Source organism: Monodelphis domestica, chromosome 1 (genome assembly GCF_027887165.1).
Source record: "Monodelphis domestica isolate mMonDom1 chromosome 1, mMonDom1.pri, whole genome shotgun sequence".
Classification (NCBI taxonomy): domain Eukaryota; kingdom Metazoa; phylum Chordata; class Mammalia; order Didelphimorphia; family Didelphidae; genus Monodelphis; species Monodelphis domestica.
This window is the reverse complement of record NC_077227.1, coordinates 693901925-693929794: the sequence shown is the minus strand read 5'-3', so window position 1 is coordinate 693929794 and position 27870 is coordinate 693901925. Positions and strand designations below refer to the sequence as shown.

At 37.9% G+C, this 27870-nt stretch overlaps 1 protein-coding gene and 1 long non-coding RNA gene across 8 annotated transcripts in view; one reads left to right on the top strand and one right to left on the bottom strand.

The window, feature by feature from the left end:
- The window catches only part of LOC100019607 (carboxylesterase 3), a 79112-nt gene that overhangs the window by 19914 nt on the left and 31328 nt on the right, over window positions 1-27870 (bottom strand). For 5 of the 7 annotated variants that reach the window (XM_056802097.1, XM_007477112.2, XM_007477115.2 and 2 more), the window contains exons 2-8: window positions 17343-17523; window positions 14554-14758; window positions 13026-13164; window positions 9212-9345; window positions 6580-6733; window positions 6191-6295; window positions 5415-5516 (exon numbers count right to left, since the gene is read on the bottom strand). In XM_056802097.1, the coding sequence (XP_056658075.1) occupies window positions 5415-5516; window positions 6191-6295; window positions 6580-6733; window positions 9212-9345; window positions 13026-13164; window positions 14554-14758; window positions 17343-17415 (912 nt within the window). In that variant the 5' untranslated portion in view covers window positions 17416-17523. Of the gene's footprint in view, window positions 1-5414; window positions 5517-6190; window positions 6296-6579; window positions 6734-9211; window positions 9346-13025; window positions 13165-14553; window positions 14759-17342; window positions 17524-23060; window positions 23312-27870 lie in introns of those variants that run through there. The other 2 variants (XM_007477113.3, XM_056802203.1) reach the window with 2 other exon arrangements.
- On the top strand, window positions 23404-25257 carry LOC130455035 (uncharacterized). Its single transcript, XR_008912822.1, has 3 exons — window positions 23404-23526; window positions 24004-24083; window positions 24778-25257. It is a non-coding gene; the product is annotated as an uncharacterized LOC130455035 (long non-coding RNA).

Sequence of the window (27870 nt, the reverse complement as noted above, 5' to 3'; positions counted from 1 at the left end):
TGAAAAGTTGAAATTGTTTATTTCTTATATGGAAAAATGTCATCTATACCCCCTAAAAATGACATAATTACCTGGGTAGCTTGAAAGAGCATATAAATAGAAGATTTAAGGTTTGGGGGTTGAGTTGAATTGAAGTTGAGTTTAATACAATGAAATGAACTAATCATAATAATGAAATAGAGCAGAGGAGATAAAATGGAACAATTATCTCATTTAAAAGAGAAATGAATGGAAGAACTGTCATAAAGAAGGGGAAGAGGAGGTGGAAAGCTGATGGTACTAGAACCCTTATTTTATCAGATCTGGGTTAAAGAGGAAAGAACATATACAGCTAGAAGGGGGAAAGTCTTCTTACTGAACAGAGAAATCAGAGGGAAAGGGGAAAGGATAAAGGAGTAGCTAAGAGTCCCTTTAAGAAATGAAGGGACAAAGAAAAGTAAGAGTATATTAAGAGAAAAGAAAGTAAGGGGATAAGAAAAGGGAGGGATACCTAGAAAGTGTAAGGATAATTTTAGCTTTGAGACTTGAAAATCTAAATTAATGGGTCACCAGGGAAAATCCCAAAATAATAAAATACCCAAATCATCTGGAAATTATGGTGACTTTAATTAATATAGAGAGAAGGAATTAAGAAGAAGAGAGAGAGAGGAAAGAGTTAATTTAAACTGCTCTGGCTCAGCCTGAGCCAGGCAGTAGTTAAAGGCCTTGGCCAAAGTGACCTCCCTGAGCCCAAGGGAAAGGGAGTCAGTCTTATCACTCACCACCGTCTCAGCAAACTGTCTGAGAGAGATCCTCCAGGCTCAGTTCCTCCTCTGAACTCCTTTTGCTGCTCATCTAGACCTCCTTTTAAAGACCTTTTCTCTTGTGTCACAGCCCCTAAATTTTCACATCTACCAATCACAGTAGACGTTTTTCTCCAGGACTGCCCATTCTTAGTTCTCACCACTCTTTAGTTCTCATCTTCTCTGGTTAGATTATATCTTTTGAGGTACTTCACACTTCTTTGTTAAGCTTACCTTTTGTGAGTTACTTGACCTTTTTGTGATTAATTTAACCTTTATGGGTACTTAACACCCTTTTGCATTAGATTTAAAAATAGACTTAGCTTAAACTTCTAGCTTCACTATAAGGTATGAGTTAAGTACCTTCATTGTTCAATCAGGAGTTTACAACTTTATCTTCCCCTAAAGTATGTCTAAGTATGGGTGGAGTAATGTAAAGTTCCCAAGACATTCCTAATTCTGTTAGACCAAGTATCTCCATTGTTATAATAAGGAAATAGCTAAATCAAATCTTCTAAAGTACAGTCTGAGTAGTTTTTAAGATTCACAATGGGAGTACATAAATACATATCAACAAATGAGGGGATAAGGAAGGGATTCTTAGGACAAGATAAGAGAGGGATTTTAGAATTGAATTCATGTCAAGAGATAGAAGGACAGAATGTAGGAGAGAAATAAAATATTTTTGAAAAGGTGGATAGAATAAAAACTTAAATATAAGAGGGAGAGTCAAAGGAGGGATATTTAGAAGGGTGGGGTAATTTAGAACTATAATGGCCAAGAGAGTGTATAAGAGAAGAGTTCTAAGAAGGGAGTACCAATTAAAGAGGTAGTAGACAGGAGAAACTGGACATCTGAGGTGAGATATGGCAAAAAAAAAAGGAAGAGAAGGACAAACAGTAAAGAAAAAGAGAATGGAGAGAAATGCACAACTAGCAATTATGATTTTGCATGTGAATGAGATGAATTCACCAATAAAATGAAAACAGCAGAATGAATCAAAACCCAAAATCCAACAATATATTCTTTACAAGAAACACACTTAAAAATGAAAGATACACATAGAGTAAAAATAAAGGGATAGAGCAGAATATACTACTCCTCAGCTGAGACAAAGAAAGCAGAGATAGCAATTATCACCTCTGAAAAAGTTAAAGCTAAAATAGATATGATCAAAAGAGATAAACAGGGAAAGTATATTATGTTAAAAGGTACCAGAGATAATGAAATGTAAATATTAAACCTATAAGCACCAAATGTTATAGCATTCAAATTTAGAAAGGAAAAACTAAATGAGTTACAGATGGAAAGAGACAAAAAAACAATAGTGGGGGGATTTTATTTTCCCCTCTCAGAACTAGATAAATCTAACCAAAAATTTAATAAGAAAAAAGTTAAGTAGATTATTAGTATCTTAGATGAGTTAAATATGATAGATATCTGGAGAGAATTGAATGGAAACAGAAAAGAGTATGCCTTCTTTTTGGTGGCACATAGTATCTTTACAAAAATTGACCACATATTAGGCCACAAAATATTATACTTAGTTGTAGTAAAGTAGAAATATTAAATGCATCCTTTTTATACCACAATGCAATAAAAATTTCATGTAATAAGGGACCATGGAAAACAAAGTAAAGATTGATTGAAGGTTAAATAACTTAATCTTAAATAATGAGTAGATTAAAGAACAAATCATAGAAACAATAAATAATTCTATTAAAGTGAATGATATTGAGACAACATACCAAAACCTATGGGATATAGCAAATGCAGGAGAGGAAAATTTATATCTCTGAATGCTGATATCAGTAAAATAGAGAAAGATCAATGCATTGGGAATTCAATTTTAAAAATTGGAAAAAGAATAAATTTTAAATCCCCAGATAAACACCAAATTAGAAATTCTAAAAACTAACTGTGGGAACACTAAAACCATATATAAAAAATCATTTCATTAATAAATAAGTCTATGAGTCGGCTTTATGAAAAAAAATCAACAAAATAGATAAGCCATTTGGTTAACATGATTTTAAAAATAGAAGAAAAATCAAACCACTAGCATTAAAGATGAAAAGGATGAATATGCCACCAATGAAGATGAAATTAAGGCAATTTTTAAGAGTTATTTTTGCTCAATTATAAGCCAACAAATTAAACAAAGTAAGTGAAATGGAAGAAATCTTGCAAAACAAACAAACAAACAAACAAACTTCCTGGACTATCAGAGGAGTGTTGTAAGGGTTAGTAAACTGTCTGCCTGTATCTGACTTGATCTTTGAAAATATTAATATTATTTTGTTCTTAGTTCTGTAGGTTCTTTCCAAGATTGGGTCACTAAACTTTTGTAAGGGTTTATTAACCCTTACTAGATTATTGGTATAGTGTGTTTTTACCAATAATTTATCCTATATGGATAGGCTATTAAGTTATGACTGTTGAGACAAGATGGTTCTCAGAGCAGTCTCAAGAATTCTGGCTTAGCCAGGAGTATAAAAAAATGTATCTATTATGATAAAAAAGTACTAAAGAAAAGGGATAGAAAAAGGAAATAAGTATATAAGAGTTCATATAATATACTTATCCTAAGCTAATAAATATTATCTAACCACCCAAATAAATCTGACTCACAAGAGTTTCTTCAGTCCCCAACAAAGTTGGGGCTATACCCTCTTCCTATTTTATATACCCCGCCCCCCAGCCATTTAAATTCTTATCTTATACACACAAAAAAAAGAGTAAGTTGAGTTTTTCTTCTTAGCTGTATGTATAGTTGGAAAAAAACAGCTCAGAATCTCCAAGATCTTCCTCCATACTCACAGCAAACCAAGTGGGTTTGAAATGATAATTCACCCAGTGATCTCCTTCACTGATTTTGGTCTGCTAGATGAAATTTTATGTAGGTAGCAGTTGAGAAATTTCCCATTCTTCCCCTCTATCAGGATCTCCTATCTGCATAGGATCAACCCAAAAATACAAAGACATTTGGAAAACTGTAACTCAAGGCATTTTGAGAAAAATAATTCTCTTACCCACAATTCATCTCTGAGATTCCATTTAAAGAAGCCTTAACTTACACCTTACCTATGCATTTATCCATAAGTTATGCTATGTAACTATTTTCTAATATACTCTTAATTAACCCTTAATTAGCAAATATCCTACTACAGGAGGAAATAGAATAACTAAATAAAACTATATCAGAAAAAGAAATTGAACAGGCCACAAATGAAATTCCTTAAAAAAATATCAGTACCAGATAGACTTATAAGTAAATACTACCAAACATTTTGAGATCAACTAATTATAATATTAAATAAATTATTTGAAATAATATGTAAAAAGGAGTATAAAACAAACATGGTGCTGATATCTAAACTAGAAAGAGCAAAATCAGAGAAAGAAAATTATAGAACAATTTCATTCATGAATATGGGTGCAAAAATTGTAAATAAAATACTAGCTAGAAGATTACAAAAATATATCATTTAAGATTATAAATTGTTACTAAATGGGATTTATACCAGAAAAGCAGGGATGGCTTAATATCAGGAAAACTATCAACATAATTAAATTAATAACAAAAGCCAAAAAATTATATAATTATATCGATAGGTCCAGAAAACCTTCAGAAAAATACAACACTCATTCTTATTAAAAACACTGGAAAACATGGATATAAATGGGTTTTTTCTCAAAATTATACAAAGCAACTACCTAAAACCATTAGTAACTATTATTTGTAATAGGAAGAAGCTAGAAAACTTCCCAAAAAGATCAGGAGTGAAAGAAGGATGCCCATTATCCCTAATATTATTTGATATAGTATTAGAAATGCTAGCAATAACAATAAAATAACAAAAAAAGAAATGAAAGGTATCAGAATAGGAAAGAAGTAATAAAACTTTCTCTTTTTGTATGTGACATGATGGAATATATGGGAAATACTAGTTATTCAACTAAAAAGTTAGCTGAAATTATCAATAATTTTAGCAAAATACCAGGATATAAAATAAACTTACATAAGTCATTGGCATTTTTATATATTACTAACAAAACCCTGTAAGAAGAGATAGAGATAGTGCATTTAAAATAATCATAGAAATAATAACATACCTGGGAGTGTACCTGCCAAAACAAACCTAGGAACTACTTGAACATAATTATAAAATACTGTTTTACACAAATGAAGTCAGATCTAAATAATTATAGAAATGTTAATTGTTCATGGATGGGCAGAACCAATAATTATAGTAACCTTGTATTTGACAAAAGTATAGATACAGGTTTTGGGATAAGAAATCACTATTTGGTAAAAATTGTTGGGACAAGGAAAGTAGTTTGGTAGAAACTAGGTATAGACCAATATTTTACACCATTCACTTAGACCAAATCAAAATGGATACATGAACTAGACATAAAAGAAGTTATTGTAAGTAAATTTGAATAATAGAAAATATATTCAGTTTAAAGGTTGGGAGAACAATTTGTGAGTTAAGAGATGGAGAACATTGTGAAATGCAAAATGTATAATTTTCAGTACATTAAATTGAAAAGATTTTGTATAATTCAACATAGTACAATCTATCAGTTATACTAGATCCATCTGTTTCCAGAAAAAAGCAAACTCACAGATGACAAATTCCTAGTGAATATCATGTTATCTTTATTCCGTAAGCACTGGATCAAAATGGCAGAGCTGGAACCTTCACAGCCAAAGACTTGAGCAATAGTCTAGGAGTTTCAAAAGAATAGATATTTATAAGTTTCAAAGGAAAAGACTGAGGGAATTTCTGTTTCCCAATGAAAAGAATGTAGGAGACAAGAAAAATTCTCCAACCCAATCTTCCACTTTCTACCCCTCCCACCCTTAAAGTCTAGATCAAGTTTTCCCCAAATCACTAAACATTGGTTTAAGCTTTTTAAAGATTATCATACAATCAAATAATTGTTTGAAAATTTGGCCCCAAATTTTTCTAAGGAATATTAACTATTGGGCCAAGCTTTTTAAGGATTGTAGATTTGAAAACTTTTAGAGCTTAGAGGTCACTTAGTCCAATCCTTATTTTATAGAAATCTGGTACCCCAAAATTAGAAGTGACATTCCCAAGGTCACCTGACTAGTTACTGACAATATCTAGTACTTAGAGTCAGGTGTCCTGACCCAATCTTCTGTTGGACAATGGACCACCATAGTCTATTGGTTAAGAGTCAGGCTTGGAACTTGTGACTCTTCAAGTACAAACATTTGCTACTTGTCACATGATTGGAAAAAAAGCTAATAGTTCAAGATGGTGTCTCCCAAACCAATGGAATTGGATCTAACTTTGAACCTAAGGAAATGTTCTTAAAATGGATGGAAGTCTCTAAAACTTAAGTCACTGAAGAATAAGAAGATTAAAACTTACTTGAAAAACGGGAAAAGGATTATTTGTCAACATGCCTGGTAAAATGGAAACCCCACTCTGTGATATGGCTCTATGGAATAGGCCTTTGGTCAGTGGAGACAAAACCTTCAAGAAATGAAAAAGAAAAAAGAAAGAAAAAAAATAAATCAAAAACAGAATATCTAAGAGATAGATACTCCTCAGGAAGAGTTCTAGTATAAGTGATTCCACATTCAAGGAAAGACTACAGATTAGGCTGGCCATGGGAATTAATATCAAATAATGTTAGGTAGGAAGGAAGCTTAGAATTCCTCTATTCCAACTTCCAGGTTGCTTGATTCCCACTCCATTGCTCTTTCTACTACACCACCCTATGTTTGCCCTGAATGGGGAATCATCTGCAAACTCACAAGGAGAGAGACAGCAGCTCCTCCCGCTGATTGTCCAGAGATGGTCACAGAGCCGGGATCTCCTCCAAAGTGAGCAATGTTGCCCTGGACCCATTGTAAAGCAGCCACCAGGTCCAAGAATCCCCAGTTGCCAGGTGCAAGCTCATCCCCAGTGCTGAAAACCAGAGAGACAGCAGGTAGCCTGGGGTCAGGTTCTACATGCTAGAAAGACTTCTATTTATTAATGCTTTAGATGAAAAAACCAGGTGTGCATATCAAATTGCAAATATTAGGAATCTTTAAAGCATAGCTAGCACATTGGGGGATTAAATCGAAACCTAAAAAGATGTAGGAAAACTGGAATGGTGATGTGAATCTAATATGATGATGCTAAATAAAGATAAATGTGAAATTCTACATTTGGGTTTAAATAGTCAATTGTACAATTATAGCATTGAGGAGGCATGGTTAGAAAACAGTTCATGTGAAAAAGATGGGGAGGGGGGAATTAATGCATCATTTCTCACCAAAACAAAACAAACAAACAAAAAAACCCAAAACATTTCATTTCCCAATTCTATACATTTTCACCAACTGTTCCTCATAGTTGGAATCCTCTCCCTCCTCATCTCTGCCTCTTGGCTTCCTTCAAGTCTCAGCTAAAGCCCCACCTTCTGCAAGAAGCCTCTCACAATGCTCCTTCATCTTAGTGCCTTCCTTTTGAAACTAATCCCACACCCCATACATCCCTTCCAATTCTTCTTTATACATAGTTAAAAAACAAACAATTTTACCTTCTGTTTTAGAATCAATGCTGTGTATGGGCTCCAAAACAGAAGAGTGGAAAGGGCTAGGCAGCGGGGGTGAAGAAGCTTGCCCAAGGTCACCCAGCTAGAAAGTTTCTGAGGCCACATTTGAACCCAGGACGTTCCATCTCTAGGCTTGTCTCTCAGTCCACTGAGCCACCTAGATGCCCCCCATACATGTTTTTTTGCAGACTGTAAACTCCTAGGGAGCTGGAACTGCCCTTTTTTCCCTTTGTATCCTCAATACTTAACACAATGTCTGACACATAGTTGCTACTTCATAAATGCTTGTTAACTTGATTTAATGATTACAATATGAGTCAACAATGTGAAGTGACTACAGCTAGGTGGTTCAGTTAATTGAGAGATATCTATATACATAGGAGGTCTTGAGTTCAAATGTGGCTTCAGATACTACTTAGCCAAATGATCCTGGGTAAGTCACTTAACCCCCATTTCCTAGCTTTTACTGTTCTTCTACCTTGGAACCAGTACTTAGTATTAATTCTAAGACAGAAGGTAAGGGTTTGGGGTTTTTTTTATGGTGTGAAGTGACAAGAAAATCTAGCATGATCTTAGGTTGAGGTTAAAAAAGGCCTCTTGTCCAGAAGTTAGTTAATCTGCCTGTGTTCAAAATACATTTGGTATATTTTACTCAGTTCTGGGTGTCATGTTTTAGAAAGGACATTGACACATTAGAATATTCCAAAAGAGGATGCCTAGGTGGTGAGAAGACTAGAGATTATCACATATGAATTGGCTAAAAGAAATAAGGGTTTTTGGTAAAGGTCTCATTTCTCAAATATATGAAGAATTAAGTCACGTCACACCTAGCAGATTGGCTAACATGACAGCAAAGGAAAGTAATGAATGCTGGAGGGGATGTGGCAAAGTAGGGACACTAATGCACTGCTGGTGGAGTAGTGAACTGATCCAACCATTCTGGAGGGCAATTTGAAATTATGTCCAAAGGGCTTTAAAAGAATGCATTCTTTTTGATCCAGTAATACCACTACTGGGTCTATATCCCAAAGAGATGAAAAAAATATTGGGAAAGGACCTGTTTATACAAAAATATTTATAGCTGCACTTTTCATAGTAGCAAAGGATTGGAAACTAAAGGGATATCCCTCAACTGGGAAATGACAGGAAATTGTGGCATATAATGGTGATGGAATATTATTGTGCTATAAGGAATCATGAACAGAATGATTTCAGAAAGAGCTGGAAAGACTCATGTGAACTGATGCAGAGTGAAATAAGCAAAACTAGGAGAACATTATCCACAGTAACTATAGTATTGTGGAAGAATCAAATGAGATAAATTTTGCTACAAACAGTAGTAAGATGATCCAGGGCAATTCTGAGGGACTTAAGAAAAAGAATGCTATCCATATCCAGAGAAAGAACTGTGGGAGTAGGAATGCAGATGAAAACATGATTTATCACTTGTTTATTTGGGCATAAATTTTGGGGTTTTGGTTCTATAAGATTATTCACTTTAAAAAATGAACAATATAGAAATATGTTTTGCATGAGAATATATGTAGAACCCAGACTGAATTGCTTGTCAGCTCTGGGAGGGGGAAGGGAAGAAGGGAGGAAGACAATATGAATCATATAATTTTGGAAAACTTATGTGGAAATTTGTTATTAAAATTAAAAATTTTAAAAGAAAAAGAAATAGGGGTATTCAGTATGGTGAAAAAGAAAATTTAGGGAGACATGAGAGTCATTTACAAGTGTTAGAAAGCCTGCCATGTGGAAGAGGTTAGATTCATTGTGTTTGGCCATATTGAGGCCCAGATTGGGGGAAGGTTATAAAACTATCCTAGTCACTGTCTCACCTCAAGAATCCCTGGATTCCTAATCTGTATTGCACCAGTACCACAACAATATCTTCATAGGCTGATAAAGGTGATCCATCCTGTGAGGAAGCTGATCCAATTGCTAGTGACCCACCATGGATCCAGAACATAACCTAAGAGAAACAATGAAAGTAGCAATGTCTTATAAACAATCTCTGGGAAAAATCCTAAGCAACTGGAAGGTGCATTCTTTCTAAGGAAGACTCTTTTCCTATTGTCTGGGCTGAGAGACCTCTGGAACAAGTATGGCACTTCCCTTGTTGGCTTTGCTTTGATTTGTGTAGTAGACCTTAGGGGCAGGGTCATATTCGTATTCATGGAACCTCCTTGCCCTATCCCCAAAAATCATTGTAGGAACATAGTAAGAAAAACCACTGTAGGGGAAGATGAGGAAGAACTTTTTACCAGGGACCAAGAATCTCCAAATGAGGAAATGTTCCAGCATGGGAAAAGTCCTACTTAAGAATGAGTTGTTCAAACTCTGAGGTATCACCTCATACCTAGCATATTGGCTAACATGACAGCAAAGGAAAGTAATGAATGATGGAGGGGATGTGGCAAAGTTAGGACATTAATGCATTGCTGGGGAGTTGTGAATTGATTCAACCATTCTGGAAGGCAAATTTGGAACTATGCCCAAAGGGTGCTAAAAGACTATCTGACCTTTGATCTAGCCATAGCACTGCTGGGTTTGTACCCCAAAGAGATAATAAGGAAAAAGACATGTACAAGAATATTCATAGCTGCACTCTTTGTGGTGGCAAAAAACTGGAAAATGAGGGGATGCTCTTCAATTGGGGGAATTGCTAAACAAAATACGGTATCTGTTGGTGATGGAATATTATTGTGCTCAAAGGAATAATGAACTGGAGGAATTTCATGTGAACTGGAACGACCTCCAGGAAGTGATGCAGAGCAAAAGGAGAAGTACCAAGAACATTGTACACAGAGACTGAACCATTGTGGTACAAATGAATGTAATGGACTTCTCTACTATAAGCAATGCAATGATCCAGGACAATTCTGATGGACTTATGAGAAAGAACACTATCCACATCCAGAGAAAGAACTGTGGGAGTAGAAACACAGAAGAAAAAACAACTGCTTGATCACATGGATCAATGGGGATATGATTGGGGATGTAGACTCTAAATGATCACCCTAGTGCAAATATCAATAATATGGAAATAGGTCTTGCCCAATGACACATTTAAAACCCAGTGGAAACGCGTGTCAGCTAGGGGAGGGAGTGGAGGAGGAGGGAAAGAACATGAATCTTTTAACTATGGAAAATATTCTAAATTAACTAATTAAATAAAATTTTCTCAAGATAAAAAAAAAGAATGAGTTGTTCAAAGGGGCTTGGACTCTAACAGCAGCCTTGCCTTTGGGGATGCACATTGACTTTGCTACTGGGAAATTGTAGACTCTCTACACCCAGCAGCCCTGAGCACAGGATTAAGGGAAAGGCTTTTCTGACCCCTCAGCTCTGAGGACAGGGAGAGGGAATCTAATTTCAGTTAGTCAGCCAACAGGTACCTAAGTACTTACTGTCAGGCATTGTGCTAAGTACTAAAGGATATAAAGAAAGGCAAATCTACAGCACCTGCCTTCTAGGAAATCACATTCTAATGGGGGAAGACAACATGTAAAAAAACAAATTGTACATATAAAGTATAAAAGAGCAAAGGTGTGTGTTTGGGGGTGGGAAGGAGGAGCTGGGAAAGGCCTCTTGCAGAAAGTGGAATTTGAACTGTGTCTTATAAGCATCAAGGAAGACAGAAGTCTTCAATCAAAACAAAAAGCAAGCAAAGTATGTGGGACAGCCTATGAAAAGGTATGGAGATATGAAATGATATGCTGGGGCAGCTAGGTGGCTCAGTGGATAGAGAGTTAGACCTGGAGAGAGGAGGTTCTGCTTCAGATGTGGCTTCAGATACTTCTTAGCTGTGTGACTCTGGGCAAGTCACTTAACATCCATTGCCTAGCACTGTGAATCTTAAAACTGCTCAGACTCTACCTTAGAACATTTGGTTAAGGCTATTCCCTTATTGAAACAAATGAAGGTACTTGATCAGGAATGTATTGGGAATTTTAACATTACTCCACCCATACTTAGACAGTGCCTTAGGGGAAGATAAAGTTGTAACTCCTTACTGAACAATGAAAACTCCGAATTCATACTTATAGTAAAGCTAGAACCTTAAGCTAGGTCTATTTTTAGATCTAATACAAAAGGGTGCTAAGTACCTATAAAGGTTAAATTAATCACTAAAAGGTCAAGCAACTTACAAAAGGCAAGCTTAACAAAAGAGGTGTGAAGTTTTAGTCTACCCAAAAGAAGATGTGAACTAAGAATGGTCAGTACTGGGGAAAACATCTACTGTGATTGGTGGATGTGAAAATTTAGGGGAGGTGACATAAGAGAAATTTCTCTTTAAAAGGAGCTGGTCTCTATCTGAAATTAGTTGGGAGTTTGAAGTTAGTTTGGAGGCTCTGTCTCTCTGAACTTAGAGTGAGAGTTTCAGAGTAGTTGGAGTTCATAGATGGAGATGGAGTTCGGAGGTTTGGAACTTGCTTGGGACAAAATCTTGTGGTGAGTGATAAAAGACTCTCTTAAAGCTCAGGCCTAGGCCAAGGCCTAGGCCCTTTCCTACTATTTCCTCTTACTCTGTCTCTCTCTCTTCCCTTAATTCCTTCATTTGTATTAATTAAAATCTCCATAAAACCCAGCTGACTTGGGTATTTCATATTTAGGAATTTTTCCCATGGCGACCACTTATTTTTGATTTAAATCAAGACACTAAAAATTATCTATACAGTTTTGGCAATTCACAGTCTTGAAACCCACATTTTCTCAGTCACAGCACTTACTGCTCTTCTGCCTTGGAACCAATATACAGTATTGATTCTAAGATGGCAGATAAGAATGAAATAAGAGAGAGAGAGAGAGAGAGAGAGAGAGAGAGAGAGAGAGAGAGAGAGAGAGAGAGAGAGAGAGAGAGAGAGAGAGAGAGAGAGAGAGAGACTGTGTTTTGTAATTGAGTGATGAAAAAGTCCCTTAGTAGTAGAATCTGTGGAGAAGAGTAAAGTGAATATAAGGAGACTGGAAGGAAGGGAAGGGCCAGGGTATAAAGGACTTTATCAGACAAACAGAGGATTTTATATTTGATCCTGGTGACAGTAGAGAGCCACTGGAGTTTATTAAGTAGCTAGGTTCAGACTTCTGTTTTAGAAGAATGAATTGGAATGAGGAGAATTTTGAGGACAGGAAACCAAAGGGAAGATGATATTCATAGTCTGGGAATACGGAAATAAGAGCCTTGCCAGGGCAGTGTCAGAGGAGTAGGGGGTGGAGAGTGATATAATAAAGATGTTACAGAGGCAGATTTGACAACAGATTTCAAATGGAGAGTGAGTACAAGTAAGGAATCAAGGATGGCATCAAGGTTATGAGCCAGAGTAAATGGGAAGATGCTGCTGCCCTTGACAACAACAGTGAAATTGGGAAGGGAATGGAAGAGAACAAACTTTTATTAAACATTGACTTAATGCCAGGCACTATGCCAAGAGCTTCATAGACATTATTTCATTTGATCATCATATCACTGTGAAGTAGATGCTATAATTATTCTCATTTTACAGATAAGGAAACTGAGGCAGATAGAAGTTAAGTGACTTGCTCAGGGCCACATAGCTATTAAGTATCTGAGGCTAGATTTAACTCAAGTCTATCCTGATTCCAGATCCACTCCACCACCAGGGATTTCAAAGCAAAAGCAGCATTACTTACAGGTAACTTATCCTTCTTCTGTCTGGAGGTTGGAGTGTAGATATTGAGATAGAGACAGTCTTCAGATATTGGGAAGAGTTGCTGCTTCCCATCTAAAGTATTTTTCATGAGGTCTGTCCTTTCTAATTCCTGTAAACACCTTCATGAGTGAAAGAAAAGTCACAATGATTCATATTAAGACACCAATAGATTTTTTAGAGATCCTTTAAACCTAGTAGGAACAAGAGTCTAGAAAGAGGCACTTAAAAAGAAAAGGATCAGGGCATCTAGGTAGTGCAGTGGATAGAGAACCAGGCCTGGAGATGGAAGGTCCTGGGTTCAAATATGGCCTCAGATATATCCTAGCTATGTGACTCTGGGCAAGTCACTTAACCTAATTACCTAGCCCTTCCTCCTCTTCTGTCTTGGAACCAATACTCAGTGTAAATTATAAGACAGAAAGTAGAGTATTTTAAATATATATGGAAACATATAATTATTGTAATTACATATGATGTATAATTATATAATATTGCATATTTATAATATATAGTAATATAACCATATAATATTATAATTATACTGCAGGTAACAATTATTCTATATAATATATAGTAAATAAAATTATTATAGTAATACATTATTATGTTATATTTTATAACACAATACCATCTGTATTATATTATATATTTTATATATAATATGACATAATTATAATATTCTATATAATTAGTAACACAACTATGTATTATATATAATATTACAATTATAAGGTAAGGTATTTTTATAGAGATAGATAGATATATAATAGGATCATTGGATTGAGAGCTAGAAGGGACTTTGGAGGCCATTTGCCTCCCCCTCTTTTATTTTATTTTTTTTTATAAAAAAGGAAACAAGTACAGGAAGGTAAAGTCACTTACCCAAGGTCACATCAGGAATAACTAACAGAATCAAATTTCTAACCAAGATTCCCCAATTCTGGAAAACAGGTCATATAAGAATGATTATCCTCATCTTAAAGACAAGGAAATCAAGGACCAAGAATGGAAAATGACTTGTTCCAGGTCCTTCTCAATAGGTGGAGCATTACTCTTTTGAGAATAGTCACCACAGAGCTCTGCTCCTTTGTGAGACTCATTTCTGTTGAACTCATTTTGTTTTTTTCACCAACCATACTCCCTAACTGCCTGGTGTTTACATCACTTATGAAAGTTAGTCCTTGTTAAATATCCAATATAAGAGTGGCCTGTATTCCTATAATATTTTATGGCATTCAGAGCCCTTTCCTTGTTAAAGGTATCTGACAGAGGTCATAAAATTATTACTAGCATCACCCCAAATTGGAGCCTCTCCCTATGTCATAAGCAGTATTATGAAGATTATAGACAAGCATCAACTTTTTCTGCTTTTGTGGGCTGACTTTAGGCCCTTCCAGAAAAGAAAAGAAGCAGGTCTCCTCCTCAGAGCTATTGCCAACCTGGCTACTGCCTCACCACCCTTCCTCCCAATTCAGCTATCCTGTCTTCTTTATTGGGTTAGCCCTCACATTGGGGGGAATGCAGTGGCATCTTTTACACCCTTCCAAGGCTCCGCAGGCTGTGGAGGAGAGAATCTCCCAGCTCCCAGAGGAGGCTTGGCAAATGGGATTCCCAGGAAAACATCCACAAGACGGTCAGTTCCCTTGACAGCCACGTGTTTCCCACGGACCAGACCAAGCTGGGTCATCACTTCAGGCTGTGCAGCCTCTTGCCCTGTAAGACAAAAGATTCTTTCAGATTTTCTCTGGCTCAAAATTCAGTTTCCATAAAAACTAAGAAGTGGCTCCTCCCTCCATGATGTGGTTTTCTCTCTCTCTCTCTCTCTCTCTCTCTCTCTCTTAGAATTCTTTCCCTCTAATCTTTGTTGTTATTTAATAATTTTTCTTTTTTTTAAATTTGGCATTTTTTATTTATTTAATTGATTTTATTTAATTAATTAATATTTTCCCATGGTTACAAGGTTCATGTTCTTTCCCTCCTCTTCCCCTGGCCCCCTCCTGTAGCTGACATGCAATTCCAATGGGTTATTTAATCATTTTTCAATCATTTCCTATTCTCTGTAGCCCATTTGGGATTTTCTTGGCAAAGATACTGGAGTAGTTTGCCATTTCCTTCTTCAGCTTATTTGGCAGATGTAGAAACAGGCAAATAGGGTTAAGTGACCTTCCCAGGGTCACACGGCTAGTAATGTGAGGTTGGACTTGAATTCAGGTTTTACTGTCTCCAGATCTAGCACTCTATCTGCTGTGCCACCTAGCTTTCCCCTTTCCCCCTATAAATATAAAAAAAAATACTTTTATGACATTTTAGGGCTCAGCCTGATTCCGATCCAAAGACTGAGTTGGAATAATAACCGGAAAGGGTTGAAAATACATTGGAATTCAGAAAATTCTTTGATTAATTATCCAGGTGAATAGCATTATCAAGACAGGCTCTGCTAAGTTTAACTTTTAGAGTCTAGGATTTCTCAGTGTTTTTATGTGGAAAATGAAGGGGTTGAACTAGACAAGATCTTTTCAGCCTGTAAGAGCTATGTGGGATCAGTCGCCACAGTCCACTAGCATCCCAGTAGAGGTGTTGTAGCAGGAAGGAGATGCTGCCCAGTCAAGGAGAGCTTTGCAGACAAACAAAGGTGTCATCACTGACACTATTGATGAGGAAACCCTTCTCTGATGCTTTTTCTTTTCTAACTTTAGAGGTCTGAAAACTATCTATCTCCCTCTCTCATATAACCTTAATAATAAATAGGGGATGGCCAGTTAATGGATCAGAATATCCTCATGTTTGTTGAAGCCTTTCCTGGCAGATCTCCAAGGCCATTCAGGCCGCCATTCCCTCGACTTGGACTCAACTGAGATTCCTAGTAGGGAGAAGAATGTGGTTGATGGTGGTAGTTGAAGGGGAGGGAAAGATGGAGAGAATTTGAGATTTAATATTCTTTGGATAATGTTGGAAACTATTTTTACATGTAATTGGGGGAGAAATTAAAAAGAATATGTGTTGTCAGAGCTAGAAGGAGGACATTTGTTGGAGGTAGAAGGGCCCTTAAAATATATTGTTATTGGGGGTAGCTGGGTAGCCCAGTGGATTGAGAGCCAGGCCTAGAGATGGGAGGTCCTAGGTTCAAATCTGGCCTTAGACAACTCCCAGCTATGTGATCCTGGGCAAGTCACTTAACCCCCATTGCCTAGCCCTTGCCACTCTTCTGCCTTGGAACTAATGCACAGTATTGATTCCAAGATGGAAGCTAAGGGTTTAATATATATATATATATATATATATATATATATATATATATATATATATATACATATATATGATATGTATATATAGTTATCATTTTTACCTAATAATTTATTTTTTCTCCAATTACTTATAAAAACCATTTTTAACATTTAAAAAATGTTTAAGTTCCAATTTCTCTCCCTCCCTCTCCCTTTCCCTCCCTTTCCTACTCTCTGATAGGGAAAGCTATCTGATATTGATTTTACATGTGTAATCATGTAAAATATTTTTCCATATTAGTCATTTTGTGAAAAAGAATGTAATAAGAAAGGGGAAAAAAGAAGAAAGGAAGTGAAATATACTATGTTTTGGTCTGCATTTAGACTCCATCAGCTGGTTCTCTGGAGGCAGACAGTATTTTTAATGCCAAATCTCTGGGATCATTTTAGATCACTGTATTGTTGAGAATAACTAGACTATAGAAAATAGATTGTTAAAGCTGGTGGATGCCTAGGAAAATGGAATGATCAAGCTAGAAAGGTTCTTGGAACACAAAAAATAAAATGTTAGAAAAAGAAGAAATTTTAGAATATAGAATAGTAGGGTTACCCCCAGCCAGGGAGAAAGAAATAAAGAGAGAGAGAGAGAGAGAGAGAGAGAGAGAGAGAGAGAGAGAGAGAGAGAGAGAGAGAGAGAGAGAGAGAGGAGTGCTGTGACCTTCTCACTAAATAGGTAAGAGGTTAAAAGCAGAGAGAAACCAGGAGTCATGGATTACATTTCTGTCCACTGAGGCTACATCCTTGGGTTTCATCTAGCTCTAGTCAACTCTCAGAGTTTATCATAGGTCCTTCCCCTCCATGCCTATTCTCCCTCTCTCCCTCCCAAACTCAGATCACTCTCACCAAAAGCTTAAGGCTACAGGGAAATTTCCTCTTACAATCTTAGAGACCTTCTTCCGCCAGGAAGAGGGAATCTTACCTACCCACCCATTCTTTGCAGCTCAGGGAGAATTCATCAGGAACAGATTTCAGCCCACTTTCCCAGGATAGGCCCTGGGCCTGAAGAAACTCACCCTCACCTGGGAGCATCAGGAGCCAGGCAGTGCAGGTCAGAGACCAAAGCAGAGACTTCTTCCCTCCTGACATGATTTTCTCTGGGTCTTGTTGGGAATTCCCGATTGGTTTAAGATGTTTCTGATTCTAGGTGATGGCGACAAATCTTGGGATCTCAGACTTGTAGAAAGATTGTATCTCCTGAGAGAGAAGAATATTTAGATTTGTAAACTTGAAACATATTTTAAACATTTCTTTGTTCAGTTTTGCTACAACATTTCCAAAAGCCACAAACCCACCACAGAAATTGTGTGAATTCTCGAGATTTTTTATTGTCTCATGCCCAGTGGGTTGGCAAAATTGCCAAAAAAAAAAAAGGGAAAATGCAAATAGTGAGGGGGCTATGGGAAAACGAGTACATTAGTGGACAAACAGTTGGTTTGCTGTGAACTGGTTGAATCACTCTGAAAACCAATTTGGAACAATGAACAACAAATCTATTAATCCATATATGTCCTTGACCTAGTGATACTGTGACTAGGTCTATACCCCAAAGACATCAAAGAAAGAAGAAAAGAACCCATATGTATACAAATATTTATAGCAGCTGTTTCCATGGTGGCCAAGAATTAGAAACTGAGGCAGTACCTATCAATTGGGGAATAGCTGAACAAGTACATACATAAATAATTGTTTGCATGTCCCACCAACCCCCCCTGCCCACTCCATTAGAAAGGTGAGCTCCTTGAGGGCAAGAGACTGTTTGCCTTTGCTTCCCCAGTGCTTGGCACAATGTTTCAACCCAGCAAGTGTCTAGTTAAAGAAAGTCTTGGGTTCTATATGAATCTGTCCTTGGGAGTTTAACTATGATATATATATATATATATATATATATATATATATATATATATATATATATATATATATATATATGAGAATTTGTTCATTCAAATATTCCCCCAGGTGGTCTTCTTGACCACCAAGCCAGGATATAGGAGTCCTGGCTTATAAATTATATGAAACATGAAAAAAAAAAACCATCCTGAGGTCCCCTTCTGCCTACACCTTAGCCCTCTTAGATGGAATTTACAGGCATACTCAGCAAAATGATACAGATCACATTTTTTTAAATGAATGCATTTTAGCTAAAAATTCCTTCTATTGTATAGTAAGAGATCCGCATAAAGTAAGCAAAAAACTTGAGAACAATTTCCTTCTGGGAAGATAGAGGAAAGAGATCAGCTGCTTGAATCTTCAGCCCAAATCAAAGAGTTACTCCTGTCTTCCACGCTCATCTCTGCCTATGGTGGCCATTTCTCTCCCCCACTGCTTGTCTCTCTCTGTCCCCAAGCTTTGTACACAAGAAAATTTCAAATTCTCTAATCCTGATTCCCCCACAAATTCAGGATCGTCAGCCTTCTCCTCCTGGAGAGATTATTCATTAGTCCCTGGAAGCTTGACAGAGATTTGGATAGCCTTCAAAAAAGCTGATGTATTCACCGATAACTGAAGGTTACCTGTACATTTGTCTTCTTTGTGATTTTATCTCTGGTGGATTAATGTTTATAGCAGGAAAAGGCCATTAGCTAATTCATGAATTAGGATTCTATTTATACATTCCAAAATATAAATTCTCCAAAGGCTGACAGGTTCTATGTCTGGTTCAAGCCTTCTCTTTACTGAGTGTCTCCAACATATTCTGTCTATAAGTTCTTTGGACACAGTTGTTTACTTATTGTTTCCCCCATTAGATTATGGACTTCTAGAGCCATGTTAGCTAACCTATGGCACATTTGCCAGAGGGAGCTGTTCCCTTCCCTCTCTCCACTATGCCTGAGGACATTTTTCACATCACCCGCCCCTCTTCCCTGGGGTAAGGAAGCAGCTCATATGAGACATGAAGGTACCGTTTTTTCACTCAGTCTCTAAAAAATTCACCATTACCACCCTAGAGAGTAGTAACTATCTTTCACCTTTGTATCCCCAATGCTTAGAATGGTATCTGGCATATACTATGCCCCTCCTAAATGTTTATTAACTGTTGGAATATTTACTAGCAGAGTCACAGAATGTCTGAACTTGGAAAAGATCTTAGAACAAAATATCAGAACATAAAATATAGGAAATGTAAAAGACTTTAGGACAGGATGTTAGAATATAGAATATTAGAATTGGAAGAGGTCTTAGAAAAGAAATATTAGAATGTAGATTGTTGGGGCAGCTAGCTAGGTTCAGTAGATAGAAAGCTAGGCCTGGAGATGGGACCAGACCTGTTTCAAATTTGACCACAGATACTTCCTAGCTGTGTGAACCTGGGAAAGTCACTTAACTCCATCTAACCCTTACCAATATCAATTCTAAGATAGAAGGTAATATATATATATATATATATATATATATATATATATATATAGTTTAAGGTGGAAGATACCTTAGAGATCTTTCAGAACCAATCTTTTATTTTATAGATGGGGAAACAGAGATGTACTGTAAGGAAGAAGCTTTCCCAGAGTCAAGCCACTCTTAAAGGCCCTTTCTTATTTATTTACTAAGTCTTTCTTGAGCCCCCTTAATAGGTACTTAATAGGTAAGTGGAAGAGCTAAGTCTCTTGATCTCAAGTCCAGTTTTCTCACTATATCAGGCAGCCTCTATCTTTTGAAAGGTCTCTGTTGAGATGAATTCTGGGTACAGGTTACACTGATTCCACTTGTCCTATTAGAATATTGGTGGGGATAGGATGAGAAGAAGTGAATTGTCTCAGCAGCCACTTACCAGATAAGACCTCCAAGGGTACCCTGTGTCTCTTTGTCAGTCACCAGAGCAACAGACAGCTCACTTCCATCCTCTCCATTTCACTACTGAGTCTCTCTGCCCTCTGATAAAGTCTCACTCTGATCCTGCCCTCTTAAATAATCGTAGCTCACATTTCCATAGTGCTTTAAGGTTTACAAAGCACCCTTATCAGAGAAGCCCTGGGAGGTAGAACTCACAGGATTATAGATTTAGAACTGGAAAGAACCTCATCTAGTCTTACTCCCTCTTTTTACAGAGGAGGAAATTGAAACCAGAGAGAAGAAGTAAGTTGACCAAGGTCACTCAGGTGATAGGGAACAGTGTCAGAATTTGAACTCCAAATTTAGTACGTTTTCCACATTGCTGTGCCCATTTTACAGATATGGAAACTGAGAACCTCTGAAATCGAATTATCTTCACATATTTTTCAGTGAATTAGAGTCCTCCTCAGAAAGGTGATAATAATCTTGAAATGGCCATAAAAACTGACCTTGGAAAAAGGAAGCCAGGAGATCACCCACAGCTTAGATTCTGTGCCCTTAAGAAATAGGCAAGTGTATGTGGTCTCCAAGTTCAGAACTTTGTGGAGGCTGACTGCTTCCTGCTCACATTGCTCTGACCACTGAGGACAAAAAGCATCAGGGTGAGGTGATGAGCTATCTTTTGAGTAGGCTTTCCCACTTGACTGCCTTTCCTCTAAACAAAAGGACAAATCTCTTTTGTTATTACATTAGCTACCTTTCTCAAAATTACTCAGGGTGCAAGCCCAGCTCTTGTTTTTTCCACTTGCCACTGTGGACTGACGTTTCTGTAGTTCTCATCTTTATTTTACTGCAGACTCTTTTAGGAGATTTAGGGAGGAGGCACACCCACACCCAGCACCCAATCTAATTGCACGGCCTAGTCCCTTGCCACCTACTCACATAGGATCCGAGGGAACAAAAGAACCACAGAATCGTAGGGTCGAGTGGGAAATCATCTAATCATCTGATGCAGTTTATATCTGGGCAAGAACCCCTGCTATTGCTTCCCAAAGAAGTGATATCTACTGAAATACTTTCAGAACCAGGGGACTCACTATCTCCAGAAGTAGCTCCTCAATTCTATTAGAGAGCAATTAGAATGAGTTGTGGTTATACATATACATAAAGCTGAAAAGGAATTCAGAGGTCATCTAGTCCAAACTGCTCATTTTAAAGATGAAGAAATATAATCTTAGATTAAGTGAAAAACCTAAAGTATTACAGGTAGTGAACTTTAGAGGAAAGATTTGAACCCAAAACTTCTAACTCTAAACCTAGCACTCTTTCCATTGTATTATTCTGGTTTCCAAAGTCTTTCCTATGAGAAATTAATATTTATCTCCCTCTAACTTCCACCTGGGGGCAGCTATGTGGCACAGTGCTCTCACTGGGTCTGAAATCAGGAAGACCTATCTTCCTGAGTCCAAATCCACCTTCATGCATTTACTAGCTGTGTGACCCTGAGCAAGTCACTTCACCCTGTTTGCCTCAATTTCCTTACCTGACAAATGAGCTGTTGAAGGAAATTGTAAAGCATATCGGTAACTTTGCCAAGAAAACCCCAAATGGGATCCTAAGGAGTTGGACGTGAACAACTGAACTTCCACCCATTGTTTGTGGTTCTGCCTTTTAGGCCAAGCAAAACAAGGCATTCAGATTACACTATTGATTACACATGACAGCCCTTCAAATACCTGAAGACTGGAATTAAGCTTCCCCAAATTCATCTCTTGTCCAGACTAAACATCCCTAATTCTTTTGGTTAGCTTTGAGTCTTTTTAGAGGCAGCTGGGTGGTAGCGTGGATAAACTGCTGCACCCGAAATCCAAAAAATTTAAGTTCAAATCCAGCCTCAGACACTTACTAGCTAACAGGATCCTGGACAAGTTGCTCAGTTTCCTCCTCTGTAAAATGAGGGTAATAACAGGGCCTCCTTCTCTGGGCTATTGTGCAAATCAAATGAGATATTCTACTTCCTTTCCCTTCTTTTGACTAATTTGAGCCTTCTCCCCATCTCTGCCACTTTTCCAAGCCAAGGAACCAATTTTGTATATTTGTCAGAATACAATGTTCTTTGTAAACTATGGCCCCCAGATCTGCATGTAATAACAGTACAGACCGAGTCTGCCTCAGGCAAGAGGACAGTAAGAAATTACCTCTTGTGTCCAGGGTCAAAATGTCCCTAATAACTCAGCCTAAAATCACATTACTGCCTTTGGCAGCCTAGCTTCACTGATCACCCATGACGATCTTGTAGTGACTGATATATGCCAAGACCACTTATCTAAGTCACATTTCTCCAAGGGAGAGTCAACTGTATTGTTCTTCTTGTTGCTGTTTTTCTCCCATTTCTTTTTTCTCTTTGGTAAGAAATAAAATGAAGCCTACACATACAGATACAAATAAAGACTGTTTTGGAATGACCCTTTTTTATCCCTAAGAAATCAAACCTTCCCAGGCCAAGTGTTGGAATTGGAGTCAGAAGATCTGAATCTGAATCTTAGCTTTCTTTTCTCCCTTCCTTCCTTCCTTCCTTCCTTCCTTCCTTCCTTCCTTCCTTCCTTCCTTCCTTCCTTCCTTCCTTCCTTCCTTCCTTCCTTCCTTCCTTCCTTCCTTCCTTCCTCCCTCCCTCCCTCCCTCCCTCCTTCCCTCCCTCCCTTCTTCCTTCCTTCCTTCCTTCCTTCCTTCCTTCCTTCCTTCCTTCCTTCCTTCCTTCCTTCCTTCCTTCCTTCCTTCCTTCCTTCCTTCCTTCCTTCCTTCCTTCCTTCCTTCTTTCCTTCCTTCCTTCCTCCCTTTCTCCCTCCCTCCCTCCCTACCTCCCTCCCTTCTTTCCTCTTGTCCTTCTAATGGGGCTGACAGTAGGCAGTGAGGGGCAATAATAGAAGCAGGACCCTCATACTCTGAAATCCTGTAATTCTCACCAGTTAGCTCTAGTTAAACATCAATAGCAGAAGCTGTAGTTTCAGCATTAGTCAAGCATGAGTTGTAGAATCATCAGTTCTCTCCTGTTCATCAGTTACTCCATCATCAATCATTTGTACTGGATCTGCAATGTTCTCTCCTGGGCATGGGCTTTGTGCCCAATCTGTTTTATTCATTACTCATATTGTTCTTTATTTACTTTAGTTCTGAACTGTTAGGACCATGCTGTATCTCCCTCCCACCCCATGCTCCCATTCCAGGAGGGTAGTGAGACCTATTGTTTACTAACAAAGGATGACAGGTGGACAGTGTGGGGAGCATGGGACATACTTGCTGGGGATTCTGGCATTCCAGACGGATGTGCATGCTCTTTATTTCCTTTCTGGTGATGGGTTCCCAAAACATACCTCCCCCTGAATTTGGCCATGCCCATTTTCCAGAGTTTGGGGGCTAAAACAAGAAAAGGTAGGGATTTCTTTGGAATCTCCCAGACCCTGATGAATATGTAAACCCTGATTCACACCTCAGGTTGCTACTCTACGCCCATTAGGCTACTCTATTAGCCTCCAGGCTATTCCCTACTATTAGGCTATTATACCATTTTAAGCATCTTCTGGGTTTTTAGGAGGAGGGAATGATGGAGGCTGGCAGTGGGCAGTAATGGGCAGTGATGAAAGCAAGTTCCTCATCTTCTGACATCTTGCATTTCTCACCAGGAAGCATTAATTATGCTTAAACTGCAAAATCTGTTTTATTAATCAGATAGCCATTCTGTATTATTGCTGGAATTATAATGTTCTGTACTTTAGTTCTGAAATACCAGGATGCTTTGTACCACAGCTGTTCTGTCAGTATTTACCTTAGTTTTGAATTGTTAGGCTATATTATTAATCTTTTGCATTATTCTATATTTGCCTTCCTTATGTTCTACCTTGGATGAAGGCATTCCAGAAGGGTAGCAAGACCTATCACATGCTGACAAAGGATGGCAGAGGGGACAATAGGAGGAAACTGTGAGACAGGTGTGTCAAGGGCTCTAGCAGTTTAGGATCCTCAATAAATATGCAAACCCTGATCCACACAGCGGGGCTGCCTCACCAACTGCCAGGCTACTCTGTCATCCCCTAAAGCCATGCTATTAGTCTAGAATATTATGCTTCATTAAAAACCTCTTCAAAAAAATATTTTCTTACTTCTGGTTTGGATGGAGTTTGAGTCTCCCATTCTTGGGGCTAGACCCTTCTACAAACTTGGGTATGTTTCTCCTACAGCATTTCCTTCCTTCCTTCCTTCCTTCCTTCCTTCCTTCCTTCCTTCCTTCCTTCCTTCCTTCCTTCCTTCCTTCCTTCCTTCCTTCCTTCCTTCCTTCCTTCCTTTCTTTCTTTCCCTTACCTTTTGTGTGATGTAGCAGTCCACCCCTAGCTATGGGCAAGGGGAACAGTTGGTATGTGCAGATTGCCTAAAAAGAGAGCATGCTCAGTCTTGAGCATGCTCAGTATTGCACGTGGCTGGGAAAGCCTCTGACCCTTGACCCCAGCTTCCCCCAGGTTAGGCGGGAAAACAAGTTTCTTTGTGCTCGCCTGGTTAAGAGAAACCACACCTATGCCTTGTCATTAACCAATGAGGATCATCCCTATGTACTGTGTATATTTGCATATCAAAGGGTATATGTAACCCAGCAAGCTCTGCCTCTAGCTCTCTCTCTCTCTCTTTCAGGCTAGCTGATGGCTGTCCTGGCAGGAGCTTGGCCTCTGGCCAAGCTCCATCTTTTTTCTCCATCACCTCTCTGACCTGTGTGGTATTAAATGTAGATCTCTGGACTGGTAAAAGCCTTCGGAAGGGTCCTTTGATCAGAGCTTAGCTGTGGCTCATGGAAAATTAATAAAGACTCACTCCTGCCACCTCATATCTCTAATTTGACTCCGTCATCCCCCTCATGGTATCTAAAACTTCTATCCTGTCTCTATCTTCCTACCTTAAAGCTTCTCTCCCCTCTGAGGAAGCTTTATGTTAGAAAAAATACTGTGTATTGGTTCCAAGGCAGAAGAGTGGTAAGGGCTAGGCAATTGGGGGTTAAGTGACTTACCCAGGATCACACAGCTCTGTAGCCTAGCTTTCTAACACTTACTACCTGTGTTTCCTTGGGCACACATCCTTTTCCTTCTCTCTGACCCAAATTGCTATTTTCTTCATACGGTGTCTTCATGCTACTCGTCTTGGTACAGAATATCTGCTATGTGTTTTGCTCTACTGGGTTGTGTTGTAAGGAAAGTGGTGACATTTTGCAGAGAAGTGTCATAAGGCAGATAATATATATAAGTAGTAAAATTATATCAGTTTTTTGGGTTTTCCCCTCTTTGTCCTTCAATTCCCCTCTGCAGCTGAACTCTCTAGGCCTACCCGATGCTGGACATAATAACTCTGACTAGGAAGGCTGCTCCATTTCCACTGCCTTTAGCAGAGGGGTGGAGAGAGAAATTATCTCCTTCCCCCAATTGGATTTTAGAAGAAAGGCAAAGAGGTTTTCCCTCTAAAGTCATGGCCTTGTCAAGCATAGCTGGCTCTCTTCTCAACTGCCAGGATTCCTCCTGTCACATCTAAATCTAGAGTGGCCAGGTCTGCTTTTCAAAGGTCACCAGAGACCAGACTGATCCTCTGGGCAGCCAAGGACTAACAAACCTATATAATAATTCCATCATTTTTGGTTGAGGACTTAAAAACAAAAATTACCTACTTGACAAAGAACCCTCTATTTGACAAAAACTACTTGGAAACTAGAAAGTTACTTTTGGCAAAAATTAGTTTTATATCTACGTCTTACACCATATTCTACAATAAATTCAAAATGGATATGTGAACTGACTATTAAGGATCATCTTATTAAGAAATTGAGGCAGCTAGGTGGCACAGTGGATAGAGTGCCAAGTCTAAAGTTAAGACTCATTTTTGTGAGTTCAAATCCTGCCTCATATACTTACTAGCTCTGTGACTATGGGCAAATCACTTAATCCTGTTTGCCTCAGTTTCCTCATCTGTCAAATGAACTAGAGAGGGAAATGACAAACCACTCCAGTATCTTTGCCAAGAGAACCTAAATGAGGACACAAAGAGTCAGACACAACTGAAAACAACTGAACAACAACCATAAAGAAATTAAAAGAGGAGTATATCATACACCTTTCACAACAAGGGATAGAGGATGAATTATTAAGCAAAAAAGAAGTGATTAAAAAGATCAAGTAGATAAATATGATTACATAATATTGAAAAACTTTTATATGAACAATAGTAATGCCAGTTGGATAAGCAGTGCTAACTAGGGGAAAATATATATATATATATATATATATATACACATATCTCAAATATTTCAGATAAGATGCTAAAATCCAAGATATATAGATGACTAAAAATAGGTAAGACTAAAAACCATTCTGCAATAGATTAGTGGTCAAAAGATATTAAAAAACCCAACAATATTCCCCAAAGCGGCAAACTCTTAACAACCAGGGGAAAGAATTTTTGAAATCACTAACAAGAAAAGCAATGCAAATAAACTCTGAAGTTTCACCTTCACACAGAAACTTGGCAAAGATAACAAAAGATGGGAACAGTGAAGGCAAGACAGGTTTTTGAAAGGTGGGAACATTAGCTCACTGTTGCTGTGGCTATAAGTTGGTACAGCCAAATTCTGGAAGGCGCTTTGAAATTTTGCAAATAAAGTGACTAAATAAAATGACTAAAATGCCTAAGAGATTTGACTAAGAGATTTCACAGTTAGGTAAATACTCCAAGGAGGTCAAAGACAAGATTAAATGCCATTTAGACACTAAATCATTCATAGTATTGTTAAAGGAATTTTCTTAATCTCTCCCTCCATCTCTTTAAGAGGCAGGAAAGAGAGCTGAAGGATTTCTAAGTAAGAGCAACAGAACTGACAGGCTTCAGAGAAGCCACCTTTGTGGCGCCAAGAATTAGAAACAAAATAGATGTCTATCGATTAGAGACTGACCAGATTGTGGCATGAAAATCATGGCTATTGCTAGTGAATCAATGAATAAGATAAACGGAAAAGACTTTCATGAACTGATGAAAAATGAAGGAAGCAGAGCCAGGAAAACAACACATACAGTGACTCCAAAGATGCAAATGGAAATGTCAATAACAACTACAGCAAATCAATAAGAACTGAATCCTGTAAACCCGGCCACAGAAAAGAGAGATGACCAAGTACATCCCTTGATTCTTCACAGAGGACAGGGATCAAAGTTGTAGGACACTGTACATAATATTAGAATTATATGTTTGTTAGTTGAGACGGTGGATAGAGAATGCTGGGACTGGAGTCAGATTTGAACTCAGGAGATGTGTCTTCCTGACACCAGGCCTAGTGTCTTATCCCCTGTACCCCTTGGCTGCCCTTTTCCCATGGCATACAGCTAGGAAGTGGTGGAACCAAAATTCAGATTCAGGTCTTTTGATTCTCTCTTTCCTGATGGGAAATGGGAAAAATACCAGAATGAAAAAGAAGTCAGGTCTCAATCTATCTGGATTAGTGAAAACTAGGGAATAAAGTAAAATATAAATCTTGGAAATGTTCAGGATAAATTAAAGTTAGGACACTTACCTCTGCACAGTTCACTGTAGGTCACACTGAAAGCCTCTCAACTCCTACACCAAGGATCAAGAATTTATACTCACTGGAAAGTACAGTGTTGGGCTCCCAAGTGACCAGGAATTTCAATTTTATGATATCTGGGAATAGGCTTTAACCTCAGAACAATAATGATAGGCAACAGGGTCACAGCT